Genomic DNA, 16,430 nt, shown 5'->3' with positions numbered 1-16,430 from the left:
TTAACTGCTGGAAGTGACTGGAGCGAGGCAGCACTCCAGAAGTACATCCATTCAGTGCAACTGCGCCCTCCCACATGCAATAAATGCTGTCTCCACCCGGAGCATGTGGAATGGTACATTCTTTAACTTGCCTGAACAGTTCAAGTGCAGATTCATTTTTCTGATTATAACAAACTCAATCCTGATTGAATGCTGTATCCTTTACGCCCCTAGCTGAGAGTCCTTTGCTTAGGTCAGAATAATCTGAGCTAGTGATTTAGCTGGGAATACAGCTAACGGTTCCAGTCAGCTGAGGTGGGAGAGCCAAACTTGAGGAATCCTGTCATCTGTGTAGAATTGAGGATTGTCCAGATTAACTGCTGAGCTTTTCCAGAACAGCACGCACTTCCTCTGGATGGTAGTTCCCAGGGCCAGGTTTACCCTGAAAGAAAAATTAATCAAGTGATTCTTCCTTTCCAATGTGTAGGAATAGATGAGCCTGGGGCTTACTTGAGAGATAAGATACCTAAACGGGAGTTGTCAGCGTGGCATAGATACAGGCAGATGCAACCCTGAAGACATGAGAGCATGCAGGGGGCATGTGTTCAGTTGCACCAATATTGCACAGGGCAGGAAAGCAGAAAAAAAAAACAGGGTAAAGTGACAGTTCCTAAAGGAAAATAACCTCACACAAATATGCTTTTCTTCCACAATCAGGCTTCAGGTTGGAGTTTGCATCAAGTTCTTTCCATTCTGCATCAGAACCACATCTACCCCCCATTTCCTGCTGCCCTTGTTCAGCCCCCTTTTTCTCCTCCTTGGGAAGCTTTCACACTTTCTAGCTCTTCCCATCCTCAGTCTCTGGTCCCTCCATTCTTCACCTCCTGCCCTCAGTAGCCAGGGATCTTTCCACACACGACAGATCTGATCATGCCACTGCTCTGCTCAAAGTCCTTTCATTGATCTCCTTAACCTTAAGATGAAAGCCAAACTCCCTAGCTCAGGATGAGACCCTCTGCACCTGAATGCCCCCTAATTCTCCATTTAACATGCCTCAGTACACCCGCTCCTGCCCTGTGCCCTACATTTACAATAACTTTCATTCACCATGCCCATTTTCCAAACCTTTACCTTCCTTACAGTCCCAGGCAATTGTCACCTCCTCTGAGAAGCCTCCTTTACCCCAAAGGGTCAGCAGATTCTTAGTCCAGGAACCAAATCTGTCCTGCTGTCTGATACATATTTGTTTCATATTGTCTATGGATGTTTCCATGCTACGTAGCAGAGTTGAATAGCTGGGACAGAGATATTCTGGTCTATAAAACTAGAAATATCTAAACTATCTGTTTACTGAAAAAATTGTAGGCCCCTCCCTCGACCCTTATCCTAGAGATTGTGAGCAGTTTGAGGCCAGCCTTGAGTATTTGTAATTCTGCACACAGCACAAGGCCTACCCCAGAGTAGAAAGATTCAGTGGCTAGCTTCCCTCAGTCATGCTGTCTTAGCAAGGAGGTGAGAGGAATTCTTGTATGTGACCTTTGGCACCATCAGGATTCATTTGCAAGCTGTTCCTTGTGAAATAGTCTGCTTCGTTAGGCCCTACTGGACCTGAGGACAGAGGAGCTACGGTCCGCCCGCATTACTGGGTTTCTTCTGCCCTTTGAGGGGTGAATTTGTGCAGCTATGAAAGCTGGTTCTGTCCCTTCAGGAGAGGCTAACAGTACACAGTGGGCAGAGGCTCAGGCTAGAGGGGAAAGCGTCACCAGAAATGAAATCAAGGCTCAGTCCCTTTTCTTCTCTTGAGCGTGTCTAGCTTTTTTTTTTTTTTCAGTAATAATACAATTTAATATCTTAAACACGGATAGAGAATAAATGTTGACATTGCATTTAGGAAAATCTATACATTTTATGCATTATTTTTAACACAATAAGATTAAGCTTTCTTATTATTAAATAATAAAACTTCGCATTATATGGTCTTTGGAGATAAAACAGGGCTCTGGTGGCCTAGTTGTAAGAAACTGGTCTGCCATCCCAAAGGCATGTGGTTTGAATCCACCAGCTGCTCTGTGTGAGAAGGATGCAGTTTACTGTCTCTGAAAACCTGCTGGAGGGTCAGCTATGAGTTAATCCTGACTCAATGGTGCACAACAAGAAGAAGCAAGATTTCCTTTAAAAGTTAGATTTACCAACAATTAAATTGGACATATTTTCTTTTTCCTTGCAAAAGGACAATGTTTTGATATTTTTAAATGGACAATGCTTACCATTCACATACTAACAAAATGACTGTTGAAAGTAGCACAAGTAAGTATGTCACAGTGTACAGAGCTCCATCACTTTCCCTCCCACTTTGGAAGGGACAATAGCCATTAAAATGTGGGTTTGCTCTCAGGAGTGTGTCACAGATGGGGCTGTGCCTCTACTCTGTGTGCACAAGTGGGGTAGGTCCTCTGCGCAGACTTTGGAAGTGTCTTCTCGAAGGCCTCCCGATACAGTACTTTTACAGGTCCGTATAAGATGAATTTACTTTGGCAAGGTACGGAAACCATGAAAAGAAGCTGGGGGTAGCAACAGTCCTCTGATGTGAAACCTCCATGTTCACCTAGTAAAAGTTGGAAATTGAATTCTCTCTGCTTCAGATTTCATTTTCCCTCCTATTATATCAGAGTACTACACAGGCATCACACAATCTGCCATAAATAATCCTGCACAAACGTCTGCTTCAGTTTTGAATGCCCTGGACTCTCTCCAGCCATAAAACGTGGATCTACTTTTACCGCTAAAGAGGAGAGTTCCCCTCAGTTAGGGCTGAGGAAGGTAAAACTGACATGGAGTTTGCTGTTCAAGTAGTTACCGTGCGTGGTCCATCTTCTATGGCAAACAAATAGGGGCTTTGCCTTTGAGTTGGGCAAGTCCTTGAAGATCTTAACAATATTTATAAATAAAAAACGGTGTTTGTTTATTATTTTAAGAATGAATTTTCCATTGTGTTCCTCTTGGTAATGTAATCTGATAATATATTTTTGCCAAGAGGAGGGTGTGGTTGCTCAGCAATTTAGCTTATCCTGAAATGTCATGCTTAAGACTTGAGTCAGAACATCCAAACAATGCAATGCTGGGACGAGAGTGCCAACAGCCTTCTCAGTTGTCTGCTAGATTCAATGCTATTTGGGTTGGGAACATCAGGAGGGTTTCTCGTTACTATGTTACCATGTCTAGTCATGACTCAGATAAGATTTCGGAAAATTCAGAATTGTATATTCCCTAGCTACTTGGTTCTGAGAATAGCATGTCTAGCTTCTTTTTTTTGAAGATGTATAAACTATTTATTAACAGATGAAGCCTACAGACTTATTTCTTCTTGGACACACCCACAGTACGGCCCTGACGGCCAGTGGTCTTGGTGTGCTGGCCTCGAACTCGAAGGCCCCAAAAGTGGCGTAGCCCTCTGTGGCACGGATCTTCTTCAGTCGCTCCAGGTCTTCACGGAGCTTGTTGTCCAGACCACTGGCCAAACCCTGACTGTATTTCCCATCCTTCACATCTTTTTGTCTGTTCAAGAACCAGTCTGGAATCTTGTACTGGCGTGGATTCTGCATAATGGTGATCACACGCTCCACCTCCTCTTCAGTAAGCTCTCCTGCCCTCTTGGTGAGGTCAATGTCTGCTTTCCTCAACACCACATGAGCATATCTTCGCCCTACACCCTTAATGGCAGTGATGGCAAAGGCTATTTTCCGCCGCCCATCGATGCTAGTGTTGAGTACTCGCAAAATGTGCTGGAACTTCTCTGGGATCACTAGAGACACCGCGGCGGCAGCAACGGCGGCGTGTAGGCCTCCGGTGGAAGAGAAGCGTGTCTAGCTTCTGACTTTGGAACTCCTCCTCTTGTAGCCTCCTACCTTACTGCCTTGTGGTGCTATGTTAAGTGGTTGAAAACCAACTGAAAGGTCAGAGATTCAATAGCTCCCATGTCTTTGTGGGAGAGACAATCTGGCCATTTGCTCCCTTAAAGATTTAGCCCCGGAAACTCCATGGGACAGTTTTACCCTGCCTGGAAGGTTATCAAATGACGCAGAACAACAATACCCACCCTTCATATTCAGGCATGCCACAGAGATTCATGTTGTTATGTGCTATCAAATTAATTCCAATTCATAGCCACCCCCTAGGCTAGCCCCACAGAACTTCCAAAGTTGTGATCTACAAAAGCAGGCCACCACATTTTTCAAGCCAATGACTGGCTGAGAGCATAATCCCTGTGCCAGCAAGGTTCCTCTTCAAAAATTGTTGCTGTGTGCAGCTGACCCTCCAGAGGTCTTTCAGAGGCTGTAAATTGCATAAGAGGAGATTGCCCGTCTTTCTCGCACAGAGCAACTGGTGGATTCTGCTGGCCTGCCTTTGGGTTTGACAACAGAGCTCCCTCCTCAGATATTAGCAGCTTCAAATTCTCCCATTCCTCATCCATTTTACACGAGGAAGTGGGGATTTTTCCTTGAAATCAGAGCTTTGGCTGGAGCCGGTCATCTGAGTTCAGAAGACAGCAGGAGAGTGCAGTTCCAGTCCAAATGCTAAGGATTTTCATGTGTGTTATTTCATTCCCTGTGAGGTGGGAATCAACATCCTCACTGTGCAGCTGAGAAAACTGAAGGTTCAGGAAAAAACTAACCCATGGTCACACGGCTGCTAAATGACAGATAGGGCTTTGAATCCAGGTCTGCCGAGGCAAAGCTCTCTCTGTGTGCACTTGCCCTCCCTGGGCCCCCTTTGCCCCCCTGGGCCTCCTGTTTCCAGTCACCACCTTGTAGAGAATCCTGCCCTCCTGGAGCACATAGAGCCTCTCTGGCAGAGCTGCGTAGCGCTGGCTGCTCACGTTCTGCATGGTGTCCACCACCACAGGGCACTGGGGGCTTCTCTCCAGAAGCAGGCGAGCTGCCCGAAGCCGGTCCTGGAGGTTCCGGTGATTCCTGATGACCACGTTGTTCTTAAAAGCCCAACCATCTACAGGAGAAAGGTGGGCAGCAGGCCCACAGAGTTATTAGCACACACTTCCTATGGACTAAATGCCCCCCACTTCTAATGAGTTTCTAGCAAAAGAAGCAGTTGGTCCAGCTCTCTACTCAGGTGAATTACTGAAGACACAATAAGGCCTTAATCGTGCATCCAGGACCGAGACCCAGGCCTCGGCTGTTCAGCATCAGGTACAACAATCAACCTGTATTTCTCAATCTTTAGTGTGCTTCACTCAGGGACCTTGTTAAAGGGCGATTTTGACTCAGTCTATGGTGGTACAAAATAGCTAATTAGCTCTCAAAATGTCAAAGCTGCTAGTGCCCGGACCACACTTCTATTTTACTTATTTTTTTAAAAAACAAAATTTTTTATTTTAATTGTGACTTTAATGAAAGTTTATAGAAAAGTTAGATTTTCATTCATTCATTGTTGCACATTTTTATCCTCATCCCTCCCTCCCCCTTCCCTCAATTCACTTTTTTAAAAAAAATATTAATTCTTTGTTGTACAACTACCTCCCTCCCCCAGTCCTCTTTGCAATGTACCTCTTATTCTGGGCTGTTGTCGTACACATAATGCCTAATCATGCATTCCTTTAAAACAGTTCTTTCCCTCCTCTGTTCCAGTGCAATGTTCATTATCTATCCACTGTTATCCTAGTCTCCTCCCAAACCCTCATTTCAGACCAGCTTTATACCAGTGGTGCTATGCAGTATTTGTCCTTTTGTGACTGAGATATTTTGGACCACACTCTTAAAAGACAAGAATCTAGTGCAGTATGTGGTCCCAGAACCAGCGACATCTCCTTGTTTGCACATTCTCGAGCCCCACCTAAGACCTACGGAGAATGGTACCAGCAATCTCTGTTTTAATAACCCTCCGGAGGATTCTGATGCACACTGAAGTTTAAGAATTGCTTTAGAGTCTAGACAATTCTTTTCCTAATTGCTTTCCACCACAATGACTTTCTAACATGCAAACCTGACAACTTCTACTTACAATATTCCCTGACTCCCTGTCACTCTTAGGCTAAGTCTCAAGCTACTCCGTATGTGGCCAAGAGGTCCTCAATGACTTGGCCTCTATCCATCTCTCCAACCTCAACTCCAGTCAATTCCTTCCAGCTCCTTGCTCCAGCTAAGTGGTATACTTGGAAATGCTTGACTCTGTCCACCCGTCAGTTGTCTTCCATTTGCATACCCCACCCAAAAAGCCCCACTGGCAGCGAGCTAGTTCCTGCCTGTAGAACAGAACAGAGTTGGCATATAGGGTTTCCACGGCTATGAATCTTTACAGGAGCTGGCTCACCCATTTTTTTCCCGTGGAGCAGCTGGTGAGTTCAAACCGTCAACCTTTTGGTAACCAGACCGATGCTTAGTCTATATCGCTGCCAGTGTTAGTCCAACACAATTCCTATCTCTACTTGTGAGTGGAGTGAGACTATCTCTCTGGTTTGTTCATATATTTCAACTTGAGCACTGTAGATGCTGTGCCAGCTCTACTAACTGCCTCCTGGATTTCTCTGAGTTTCCAAGTACAACTGCTAGCTTGGCAGTGGCCCCTCGTGTCCTCTTCTCCTGAGCAGTCTTTCTCCCTCCTCCTCTTTCTGCCTTCCCATCCATCATTCACAAAACTGAGCATGATTTCTAACATGAAATTTGATCATATTCTCTCTCTACTTAAAAGCCAGTTACAGGATGCACGCCTTAGCACAGCATTTAGCAATCCACAGTCTGTGATTTATCTCAACCTATGATTCCAGTTAGATCTGCCAGCCCTTCCACACCCAGCCGAAGGGAGTCCTCTTCTAATGAGGCTGGCACTCTGTGCTTTTGCTCATGATGATCCATCTGCCTTTCCCCCTCCTCTTCCACTTTGGAAATCCTATGTGCTCTGTAATAGTTGGAATAAAAAACAGAGGTTCTCAGCCTTGATACTATTAACATTTGGGGCTGGATAATTCTTTGGCATGGGGAACTGTCTTGTGATTTCAGGATATTGAATAACCCCTGGCCTCTACCCCACTGATACCAGTTGTTTTATGTTGTTATGTACTGTCGAGTTGGAAATAACCCATTAACTGATCCTCCAGTAAGTTTTCAGAGGCAGTAAATCGCACGGAAGGAGAATGTCCATCTTCCACGGAGTAGCTGACAAATTTGAACTGCTGCCTTTGGGCTGGCAGCACAGCTCCTTACCATTTGGCCACCAGAGCTTCCTAATTCATGCCAGTAGCAGCCTTCCAAGTCATATCAACCCAGAGTGTTCTCAGACATTATTGAACTAGGGCCACCATTGGGATTACTGCTCTAATACCACGTCCCCCAGGAAACCTTCCCAAACCCCCTTCAACTGTATGATGTTGAGTGAATTCTTTAAGCCTCAGGGTTGGGTTTTTCTTTTTCAACTATTAAATGAGAATAGTTGAATATACATTGCAAAGTGACTGTGAAGCTTAAATAAGTTCATTTGAGTGGTGTTTCCAACACCCAAGCCTGACACACGGCTACTCAAAGAATAGTTTCTTTTGCCTGACCATCCCCAAATAACAAACATGTGAGAAAGAATTTTGCTTTTTGGTCCAGACCCTGACTTTTCTACTATTGTAGTCTGCTCTAGCAGTGATTTTTCCAAAAGCAGACTCCACATGGAGAAACACCGCTGGCTGTTTGAATTCACCACCAGCTCCTTCAGAGCAGGACGGGCGATCTCCGCCTGTGAGATTTACAGCCTCACAAACCCAAAGGAGGGTTAGCGATGAGTGAGTTTTGACTTTATGGAAATAAGTTTCAGTTATTTTTTTTAATGATAATTTACATTTGAATGAAAATTTGCATTTCTAACAAGTTCTTTGTATTTCTTTTTTTTTGTAATATTTATTATTTTTTTCATTGTTGAACAGTCTCTTCTCCCATCTCTCCTTCCTCCTCCCCCAACCCACCCAGAGAAGCATCCCTTACTCCAGGTTTCTGTCATACATATAACGCCTAATCTTATATTCCTTTCGGACAGTTTTTCCCTGTCATTATCTCTCCCCTCTTTTCCCATTCTCTCCCCAACTCCTCCACCATCTCTGTCCTATTTTATAACAGCAGTGGTATGTGTTATTTATCCTTGTGTGACTGAGATATTTCACTCAGCATAATGTCCTCCAGGCTCCCACCGGTCATGAAACGTTTTATGACTTCATTGGTTTTCAGTGTGGCATAGTAGTTCATTGTGTGAATATACCATTGTTTTTCTGTCAATTCGTTTGTTAATGGGCACTTGTGTTGCTTCCATCTCCTTGCTATTGTGAATGACACAGCACTAAACATGGGTGTGCATACAGCTGTTTGAGTCGTGGTTCTGGTTTCTTTAGGGTATAATATTCCCAGTAGTGGAATTACTGGATCGAACTTTTTACTGAATCCACCTTTTTGAGAAAGCACAAAATCACTTTCTTTAGTGGCTATACTGTTTTACACTCCCACCAGCAGTGAGTAAGAGTTCCAGTATCTCCACAATCTCCCCAGTATTTGTTGTTTGCTACCCTGTTGAACTGGTTAGTTCAACTATTATTGTCAGGGTTCAATTATCTTTAAAAGAAATAGGGTTTCCCCTTGTCCTTATTTATCAAGGTGCACTTGTAGGAAATTGTCCTCACTTGTAGGAAATGGCCCTCATTAACTTATAGCCCTACAGATTGAAAAGTGACCATAACCTGCTTCTGACCTTGACTTTCTCAAAGAGAATTTGTAACTCATGTAATGCAGTCATGGCTTCTTTCAGAAACCATATGACCTGTGTTTGCAATAATCATTCCTTCTCTTGGGTAATAAGAGTGGCTTAAGTCTAGCAAGTAGACTTGGCTCCAGCTTTTTCATGCTTCAAGGTCTACTTGCTCAGTGGCCCCTCCCCCAAGCAAAAGAACTCTCAGCAGAAATTCACGCTTCTATAAAAGTGCTTGACCACATATTTATTGTCTGTCCAAGATAACAGAACTTCTCTGGTGGCACCCTCACTGGCCTGTATCTGTCTGATGTTTTAGGCAGCCTTGTGCACCTGTTAGCTCACTGGAGCGTCACAGCCACTTCCTCAGCAAGCCAACCTGAAATAATTGCCTCCATTTTGCAGCTAACAATGTGGAGACCCAGAGAAAAACAGGGACTTGCCTCCCCAACTTAACTGTGAGTTCTTCAGAGGCAAGGACTATATGTATCTTTTGTCTCTGTACATCTGGGCCCAACATAGGGCTGGGCACATGGCAGGTGCTGGTTAAATATTGTAGAAAGAAAATGTTGTCATCCCCATTTTAGAGGTGCAGATACAGGCTTGGAAGGTAGCTTGCCAACACGTGATGGGACAAGGACTCACACTTAAGTCTGAAACTCCAATCTGCATTCTCTCAACAATGCTTCATGGCTCCCTTTACATTATTTGGGCAAGTAGCTGGCATGTGGGAGACAGAACAGCCAGATAATTTGTGCCAAAGGTCACAGACCCCCTAGGATGGGTGGACTGTGGCTCTCTGCATTTTAACTTAGGTAGAGTTTAAACCTTACCCTACCTCTGACTGAAGGAGTTAAGTAGCCTGGGGAGGAAGATGGAGAAGAGGAGGAGTTCTCTGAATCAGATGTGTCCATGCACAGACACACAGAACTGCTCTGTGTCAGGGCAGAGACAGGAAGCCTTTCCTTTTTGTCTTGATGTGGATAGATCTGAATTCTAGAAAGGCTGCCAGTTTGTGTCCAGGGAAAAAACACAACCACCACCAAATAAAACACAACAGATCCAGAGACTAGTATCAGGCCCAGTAAGCAAGTTCTGTGCCATCTGATACAGCTTGTTTCATTTTGCAGTCTTTTCTTATGGAGGAGATTAAGGTTGGAATCTGCAACACCTTGTGCAAAGCACAGTCATGACCAGCAGAGTCATGTTCTTTTGGGAGAGCTTGTCAAAAGTCCTCAACTGGCAGAGCCAGAATCTACATTTTAACAAGACCCTCGCGTACTTTGAGAAGTGTTGTCCCAGGACAGTTAACTCAACTTTGGACATCAGCTGCCAGCAGGGGTGACATCGAGGCCTTTCCTCTTCTTGGTCAGGGAGACCTCAGGCACCTTTGTCTGTGCTCAGTTCTCTCTTCCTAATGACTGCTGCTCTCAAAGAAGGATAGTTGACAAAAGACACATATGTTTCTCTTTATTCTCTTGCTTCCTAGACAGTTTTACTTGGATTTTGTTAATGAATTTTTCAAATATGGGTAAGAGTTGAGAGTACAGTATAAGGAATCTTTATGTACTCGTTGTTGGTGGTTATAATGTGCCATTGAGTTGGGACCGACCCATAGCTGACCCTCCAGTGAGTTTTCAGAGGCAGTTAATTGCCGCCCATCTTTTTCTTGCAGAACAGCTGGTGGATTCAAACCACATGCCTTCAGGATTGCAGTGTAGTTTCTTATCACTAGGCCACCAAAGCTCCAGTTAAATAAACACAGTATTAAGTGATAAGCAATTCTCAAACCTTCACATGTATATAAATCATGTGAGAAGCTTCTCAAAACTAACTTCTTTGTTATTGGGGTGGGTTTGGATTCCTTGAGTAGAACGCCTCCTTAGGGGGTTTTGGTACAGGTTACATGGTGGGTTGCTAATTGGAAAGGTCAATGATTTAAACCCACAAGACCCTCAAGGCATTCCATAGGAGACAGAAGAGGCTGTTTACTCTTGTCAAAATTTACAGCCTCAGAAACCCAATGGGGCAGCTCTACTCTGTGCTTTAGGTTTACTGTGAACCAGCATTCACTCAACTGGACTAAACATCAGTAGTTCAATCTTAACAGAAGCAGATTGTCAGGTCTTTTCTGGTACATGGGGTGGATTCAAACAACCAACCTTTAGAGTATCAGTCAAGCACAACCGTTTGCTCCTAGTTAGGAATCTACATAACTTTCTTACAGCATTGTTTTGGAGCCAATTTTGACCTGTGACAACCCTCCAGAATAGTGTGGAACATTCCTAGGTTTCCTGGGCTATAAACCTCTACAGGAGCAGACCGCCACGTCTTTCTCTCACTGAACGGCCTGTTGTTTAAATCACCAATGCATCTGTTAGCCAAATGCTTAACCACTGCCTTACCCAGTCTCCCTGCATAATTTCTTTAGTACTCTCCTTGGGCTGGTGGCCTAGTGGCAAGAAGCTGCACTGAAATCCTGAAGGCATGAAGGCTGCGATCTCTTTCTGTGTGATTAACTGCTTCTGAAAACCTCCCGGAGAGTCAGCTGTGTGTCGGTTCTGACTCTACAGTACAATAACAACAAGCAATGCTCCTTATGCACAGGATGCAAAGGGTTTAGAGTGGGGCCCTGGAAAGTGTATTTTTAACAAGCAATCAGAGAATTAACAGGTCTGGCCTAGAGAAAGTGAAACCAAGGTGCTCCTTGGAGGTAAGAATTGGGAAACTCCATCTCACATACTTTGGGTAAGTAGTAAAGAGGGACCAGCCCTTGGAAAATAGCATGATGCTTGCAAAGGTGGAGGGACAGGAAGACCCTCAACGAGATGGATTGACACAGTGACTGTAATAATGGGCTCAAGTGTGTCAGCGATGGTGAGATTGGCTCAGGATAAGACAGGGTTCAGAGCCATTGTTCATAGGGTTACCATGAGTTATAGTCAACTCAATGGTACATAATAACAACAACAATAAATGCTCATTCATTCATCCAGTTTTTACTAAGCTCTGATCTTGTGCTCAGATTCACTCCCAAGTGCTGATAAATCAGAATCTCTCCTATCTTTTGTTGAGATACGTAAGTAAACAACCTATTAGCCTTCTTGCCCTCTTCAGTCCCTGGATTATAAATGTGTTATAAAATTTATGTGTCATAGATCAAATTTATGAGTTCAATCCTTATGAGAATCAGTGAGATGGGATGTGCCAACTCGTTTTATAAAGTTTAAGGAACTTCAACCATCTTGTAGACATTTTCAGAAAGCACGCATCTGTCAACTGTAATGAAGAATGTTCTGGCAAATGAGAGCCTTTCAGAAAATGAACAAGATCTCCTGTGAAACAATGAGTTTCTGATCACTAAAGATACACATTCACCTGTCAGGGCTACGTAAAGGATTCCTTATGGGGAGCTCTGGTAGCCTAGTGGCAAGAAGCTGTGCTGCAATCCCAAAGGCATGTGGTTTTCATCCACTAGCTGCTCTGCAGAAGGATGGACCGTCTCTTCCCGTGTGATTGACTTCTGAAAACTTACTGGAGGGTCAGCTATGCGTCAGTTCTGACTCAACGGTACACAGCAACATAAGCATCCATCTGCCAGGGCTTATATAAAATATTCATGCCCCAAGTGAAAGTTGCCTAGAGCAGTGCTTCTCAGTGTATCCTCCAGACCAGCAGCATCAGCATGACCTGGGAATGAGTCAGAAATGCAAATTCTTGGTTCCCATCCCAGATCTTCTAAATCAGAAACTCTGAGAGCGAGGCCCAGCAGTCTGTAACGGGCCCTCTAGGTGGTTCTTCTGCACCCTGAAGCTTGAAGACCATTGACTTAGATGAACCACCATGTCCCTTTGAAATTGGAGAATCTTAAACTGTATTTCATTAATAGCTTTGTAGTAGTCATTTCATTTATGACATTTCAAGTCTAAATTCTTTGTAGCTGTAGAATGCATACTTTCCCATCCCGTTACTCTAGGTTTTCTGCTGTGATGTTTGGAAGTGGTGATTAAACCTAATTCACATAAAGAAGGTAAATAGATTAGGAACTGGACAAATGCCCAGTGAATAGCAGTTCTACACCTTGGGAAGGGACTTGGAGAAGGAACAAAGGGAAAATAGAGGAAGGAAAGAGGCCAATGCAGGGAATCTTTATACCTGCTGGATGTGCTTCTTCAATATAAATGATGAGAAAATCTGCTACTGAACTAAAGTCTTCTATAAGTCTCTTGAAACGGTCAAATTTTAAAAGAAATGAAGGTCAAGTGCAGCTTCCAAAATTCAGCACCAGTGGTCTGACACCTAAAACAGAAACAGAATGATTATAAACCAAGCACTGAATCCAAATTTGAAAACTTGGGATCATAGTCTCATGCGAAAACTCGGTCAATTGCCATACAGTTTACATAATTCATGGTCTACATGGGCAGCCTCTAGTTTGTGAAAGACCATCACAGATGAAACTACAGGGTTTGACTACGGGAGGAGTAAAAACAGAAGGTAACAAAAAATATAGAGAAGAAACAAGTCTACAAGAATCATAACTTCATTTACCCTTCTCCTTGTTGTTATGTGTGATTGCGTCATTTGCGACTCATAGTGATACTATGTACAACAGCTCCAAACCCTGCCCTTGCTTGAGCCAATTTCATTGTCTCCAACACACCTACCCCGTTACCCAAGTTATTGAGTCAATCTAGTCAATCTATCCCATCAAGGCTCTTCTTCTCTTGCTCTGTCCTTCCACCCTCCCAAGCATGATGTCCCTCTCCAAGGACTGGTTCCTCTTTGCAACATGCCCAAAGTATGTCAGAGTTTCAGAGTCCTTTCCTCCAAAGAGCAGCCTTGTTTCACCCCTTTCAGGACAAACTTGCTTGTTCTCCTAGCAGTCCAAACTATATTCAGTACTCTTCTCCAGCACCACAGCACAAAGGCATCAATTCTCCTTCTGTCATCCCTAGTCATTATCCAGCATTCTGATGCATAATAAGTAATTGTGAAGACCATTGCTTGGATCAGACACACCCAGTCTCCAGACTGCCATCGTTGCTCTTCAGTACTCTGGAGAGGTCCCTGAGAGCAGATTTTTCCAATGCAATTCATCTTTTGATTTCCTGGCTGTTGGTACCAAAAATGTCCATTGTGGAGCCAAGCAAACTGAAGCTATCAATAATCTCAATCTCTTTTCTTTCTATCATGATGCTGCCAGACTGCCCGGTGGTAAGAATCTTTGTTTTCTTGAAGTTTACCTTCAATCCATATTGAAGGTTGCAGTTCTTGACCTTCTGCAGCAGATACCTCAGGTCCTCCTCAGTTTTGGCAAGCAACGTAGGTTGTTGACTAGAGGAGCTGTGGCAGGATATCAACAGTATCATCCAGGAAGAAGAAAGAAAAAGGTCATTACAAAGACAAGAGGAGGAAAAAAGACCAAGGTGGATGTCATAAGAGATTCTGACTATTACACTATAACCTGAGAAGCCAAAGGAAAGGGGAGAAGTTAAGGAGGTGAACAGATTTCAAAGGACAGCGCAGGAAGACAAAGTAAAATATTATAATGAAATGTGCAAAGAGCTTGAGTCAGAAAATCAAAAGGGCTGAACTTGCTCAGCATTTCTAAAGCAGAAGGGACTGAAAACCAAATTCAAGCCTCAAGTTTTAATACTTAAGGAATACTTAATTGATCCAGGATTGGAGGAAAACTCAATTAACTTCAGTATACAGATGGCATAACCTTGCTTACTGAAAGTGAGGAGGACTCGAAGCACTTGCTGCAAAAGATCAAGGACTACTGCCTTCAGTATGAATTGCATTTCAACATCAAGAAAACAAAAATTCTCACCACTGGACCAATAGGTGATGTCATGATAGATGGAGAAAAGATTGAAACTGTCAATGACTTCATCTTTCTTGGATCCACAATAAATATTCACTTGGCACAGCAGTCTGGAGATCAGGAGATGTATTGCACTTGGAAAGTCTAAAGTCAGGGACCTCTGCAAATTACTAAGGAGTAATGACGTTAGTTTGAGAACTAAGGTGCTCCTGATTCAGACCATGTCTTTTTAATTATCTGCGATGCACCTGAGAGCTAGACAATGAATAAGGATGACAGAAAAAAAAAACCCCAACAAACCTGATGCCTTTGAGTTGTGGTGTTAGAGGAGAATAATGAATATCCCATGGAGTTTCAAGAGACCAAACAGATATGTCTTGGAGAGAATGAAGCCAGATTGCTTCTTGGAAGCAAGGATGGTGAAGCCTTGTCTTGCATAATTTGGGCATGTTGCTAGGAGAGCATATTTCTTGGAGAAGGACATCATGATTTGAAAGGTGAAGGGACAGTGAAGGAGAGGAAGACCCTCAACCAGGTGGATTGACATGGTGACTGCAACAAGGGGCTTGAGTCTGTCAGAGATTGTGAGGTTGGCACAGGATAGGACAAGATTTCAATCTATTGTTTATAGGGTCGCTATAATAAAAGTCCTCAAATTGGTATTGTTGTCCCTTAGTAATTTGGAGAGGTTCCTAATGATAGACTTTAGCAGTAGAACTACTTTTCCCACTTAGAACCAAGCTTCTCCCCTGAGACTACCTTTTAGTGAAATAGTTGAGTGGGAACAAAATAGAAGAGATTACTGGTAAGATCGGTACCCTGTATAAAAAATGTCAGTATAGGACAAAAAAAGCCAATAATTTCTCAAAAACAAAGATGAGAAGATAAGGGGGCAGAGAAGCTACTGTAAAAGAAACAAGTAGGGTATTTTTAGAGCCAATGAGGACAGACTGTGATAACTAATGTCACTGAACAGTTTGTGTGGAAATTGTTACATGAATACTTTTTATGTGAAAACTTTCACCAAAACTCAATAAAAGATTATTTTTTTTAAAAAAGAAAACCTTATGCATTATGAAAGAATCTATAGATAGCAACTTTTTGGCAAGCATGATCTTCATCCCTCCATTATATTATATAACCCTTGTTTCCCTTCCAAGATGGACACAGGCTGCAGTGTGGGGCTGGAGCCTAGAAAGCAGGTTTTAGCAGATGCTTTCTTCTCTTGAGGAAGCCCTGGGGACGTGATCCACAGGAGTTTTGCTGCTAGCCCAAATGCCATTTCTTTCTGAATGTTTGAATCTACCAGTTGCTCCACAGGAGAAAGGTAGGCTATCTCCTCTTGTAGGATTTACAGCCTCACAGATCAGATGGAGACTCAGCTATGAGTCAGTTTCAACTTGATGGAAATTAGGTTAGTGTCTCCTCTCTGCATGGGAGATTATATTAGGGAATCTCATCTGAGAGCTGTGGCCACTGGTGGCAACTAAAATAATGGGAAAATCTGATGGCCTAGTGGCAAGAAGCTGCCACTGCAATCTCAGAGGTACATGGTTCGAATGCTCTGCTGGAGAAGGAGGAACAATCTCCTCCTGTACCAGTCAGATCTGATTTGATGGTACACATAAAAAATAATGAAATAAAATAAAAATTATAAAAAATAATAAAATAATGGTAAAAGGAATACCTTTCATGCTGTTATTATGCAGATGCATATGTTTTTCTCACGTGATGTTATTATTACTACCTCAGATAGGTGTTTTCTTTTCCTATTTTACGAAAACACTGAGGTTTCTAGACTTGATCTAGATAGTATAGTCAGGGTTAAAAGTAATAGTCTGGGTTCTGTGTTTTTCATTCAAAGTGCCCAATTTCCTTTTGTGCAAATTACAAT

At 43.1% G+C, this 16,430-nt stretch overlaps 1 protein-coding gene across 1 annotated transcript in view; it reads right to left on the bottom strand.

Annotated features, from left to right (window-relative positions):
• Positions 1–352: 352 nt before the first annotated feature.
• Positions 353–16,430, bottom strand: part of DIO1 (deiodinase, iodothyronine, type I) — a 31,765-nt gene continuing 15,687 nt past the window's right edge. The window contains 3 exon segments of the mRNA XM_006879811.1: positions 353–421; positions 4,784–4,983; positions 12,862–13,005. Of these exon segments, the coding sequence (XP_006879873.1) occupies positions 353–421; positions 4,784–4,983; positions 12,862–13,005 (413 nt within the window).

This window comes from Elephantulus edwardii, unplaced genomic scaffold, assembly GCF_000299155.1.
Source record: "Elephantulus edwardii isolate Elephantulus edwardi_28Jun2011 unplaced genomic scaffold, EleEdw1.0 scaffold00005, whole genome shotgun sequence".
Classification (NCBI taxonomy): Eukaryota; Metazoa; Chordata; class Mammalia; order Macroscelidea; family Macroscelididae; genus Elephantulus; species Elephantulus edwardii.
Note: the sequence above shows the minus strand (reverse complement) of the source record. Positions and strands in the feature narration are given on the sequence as shown.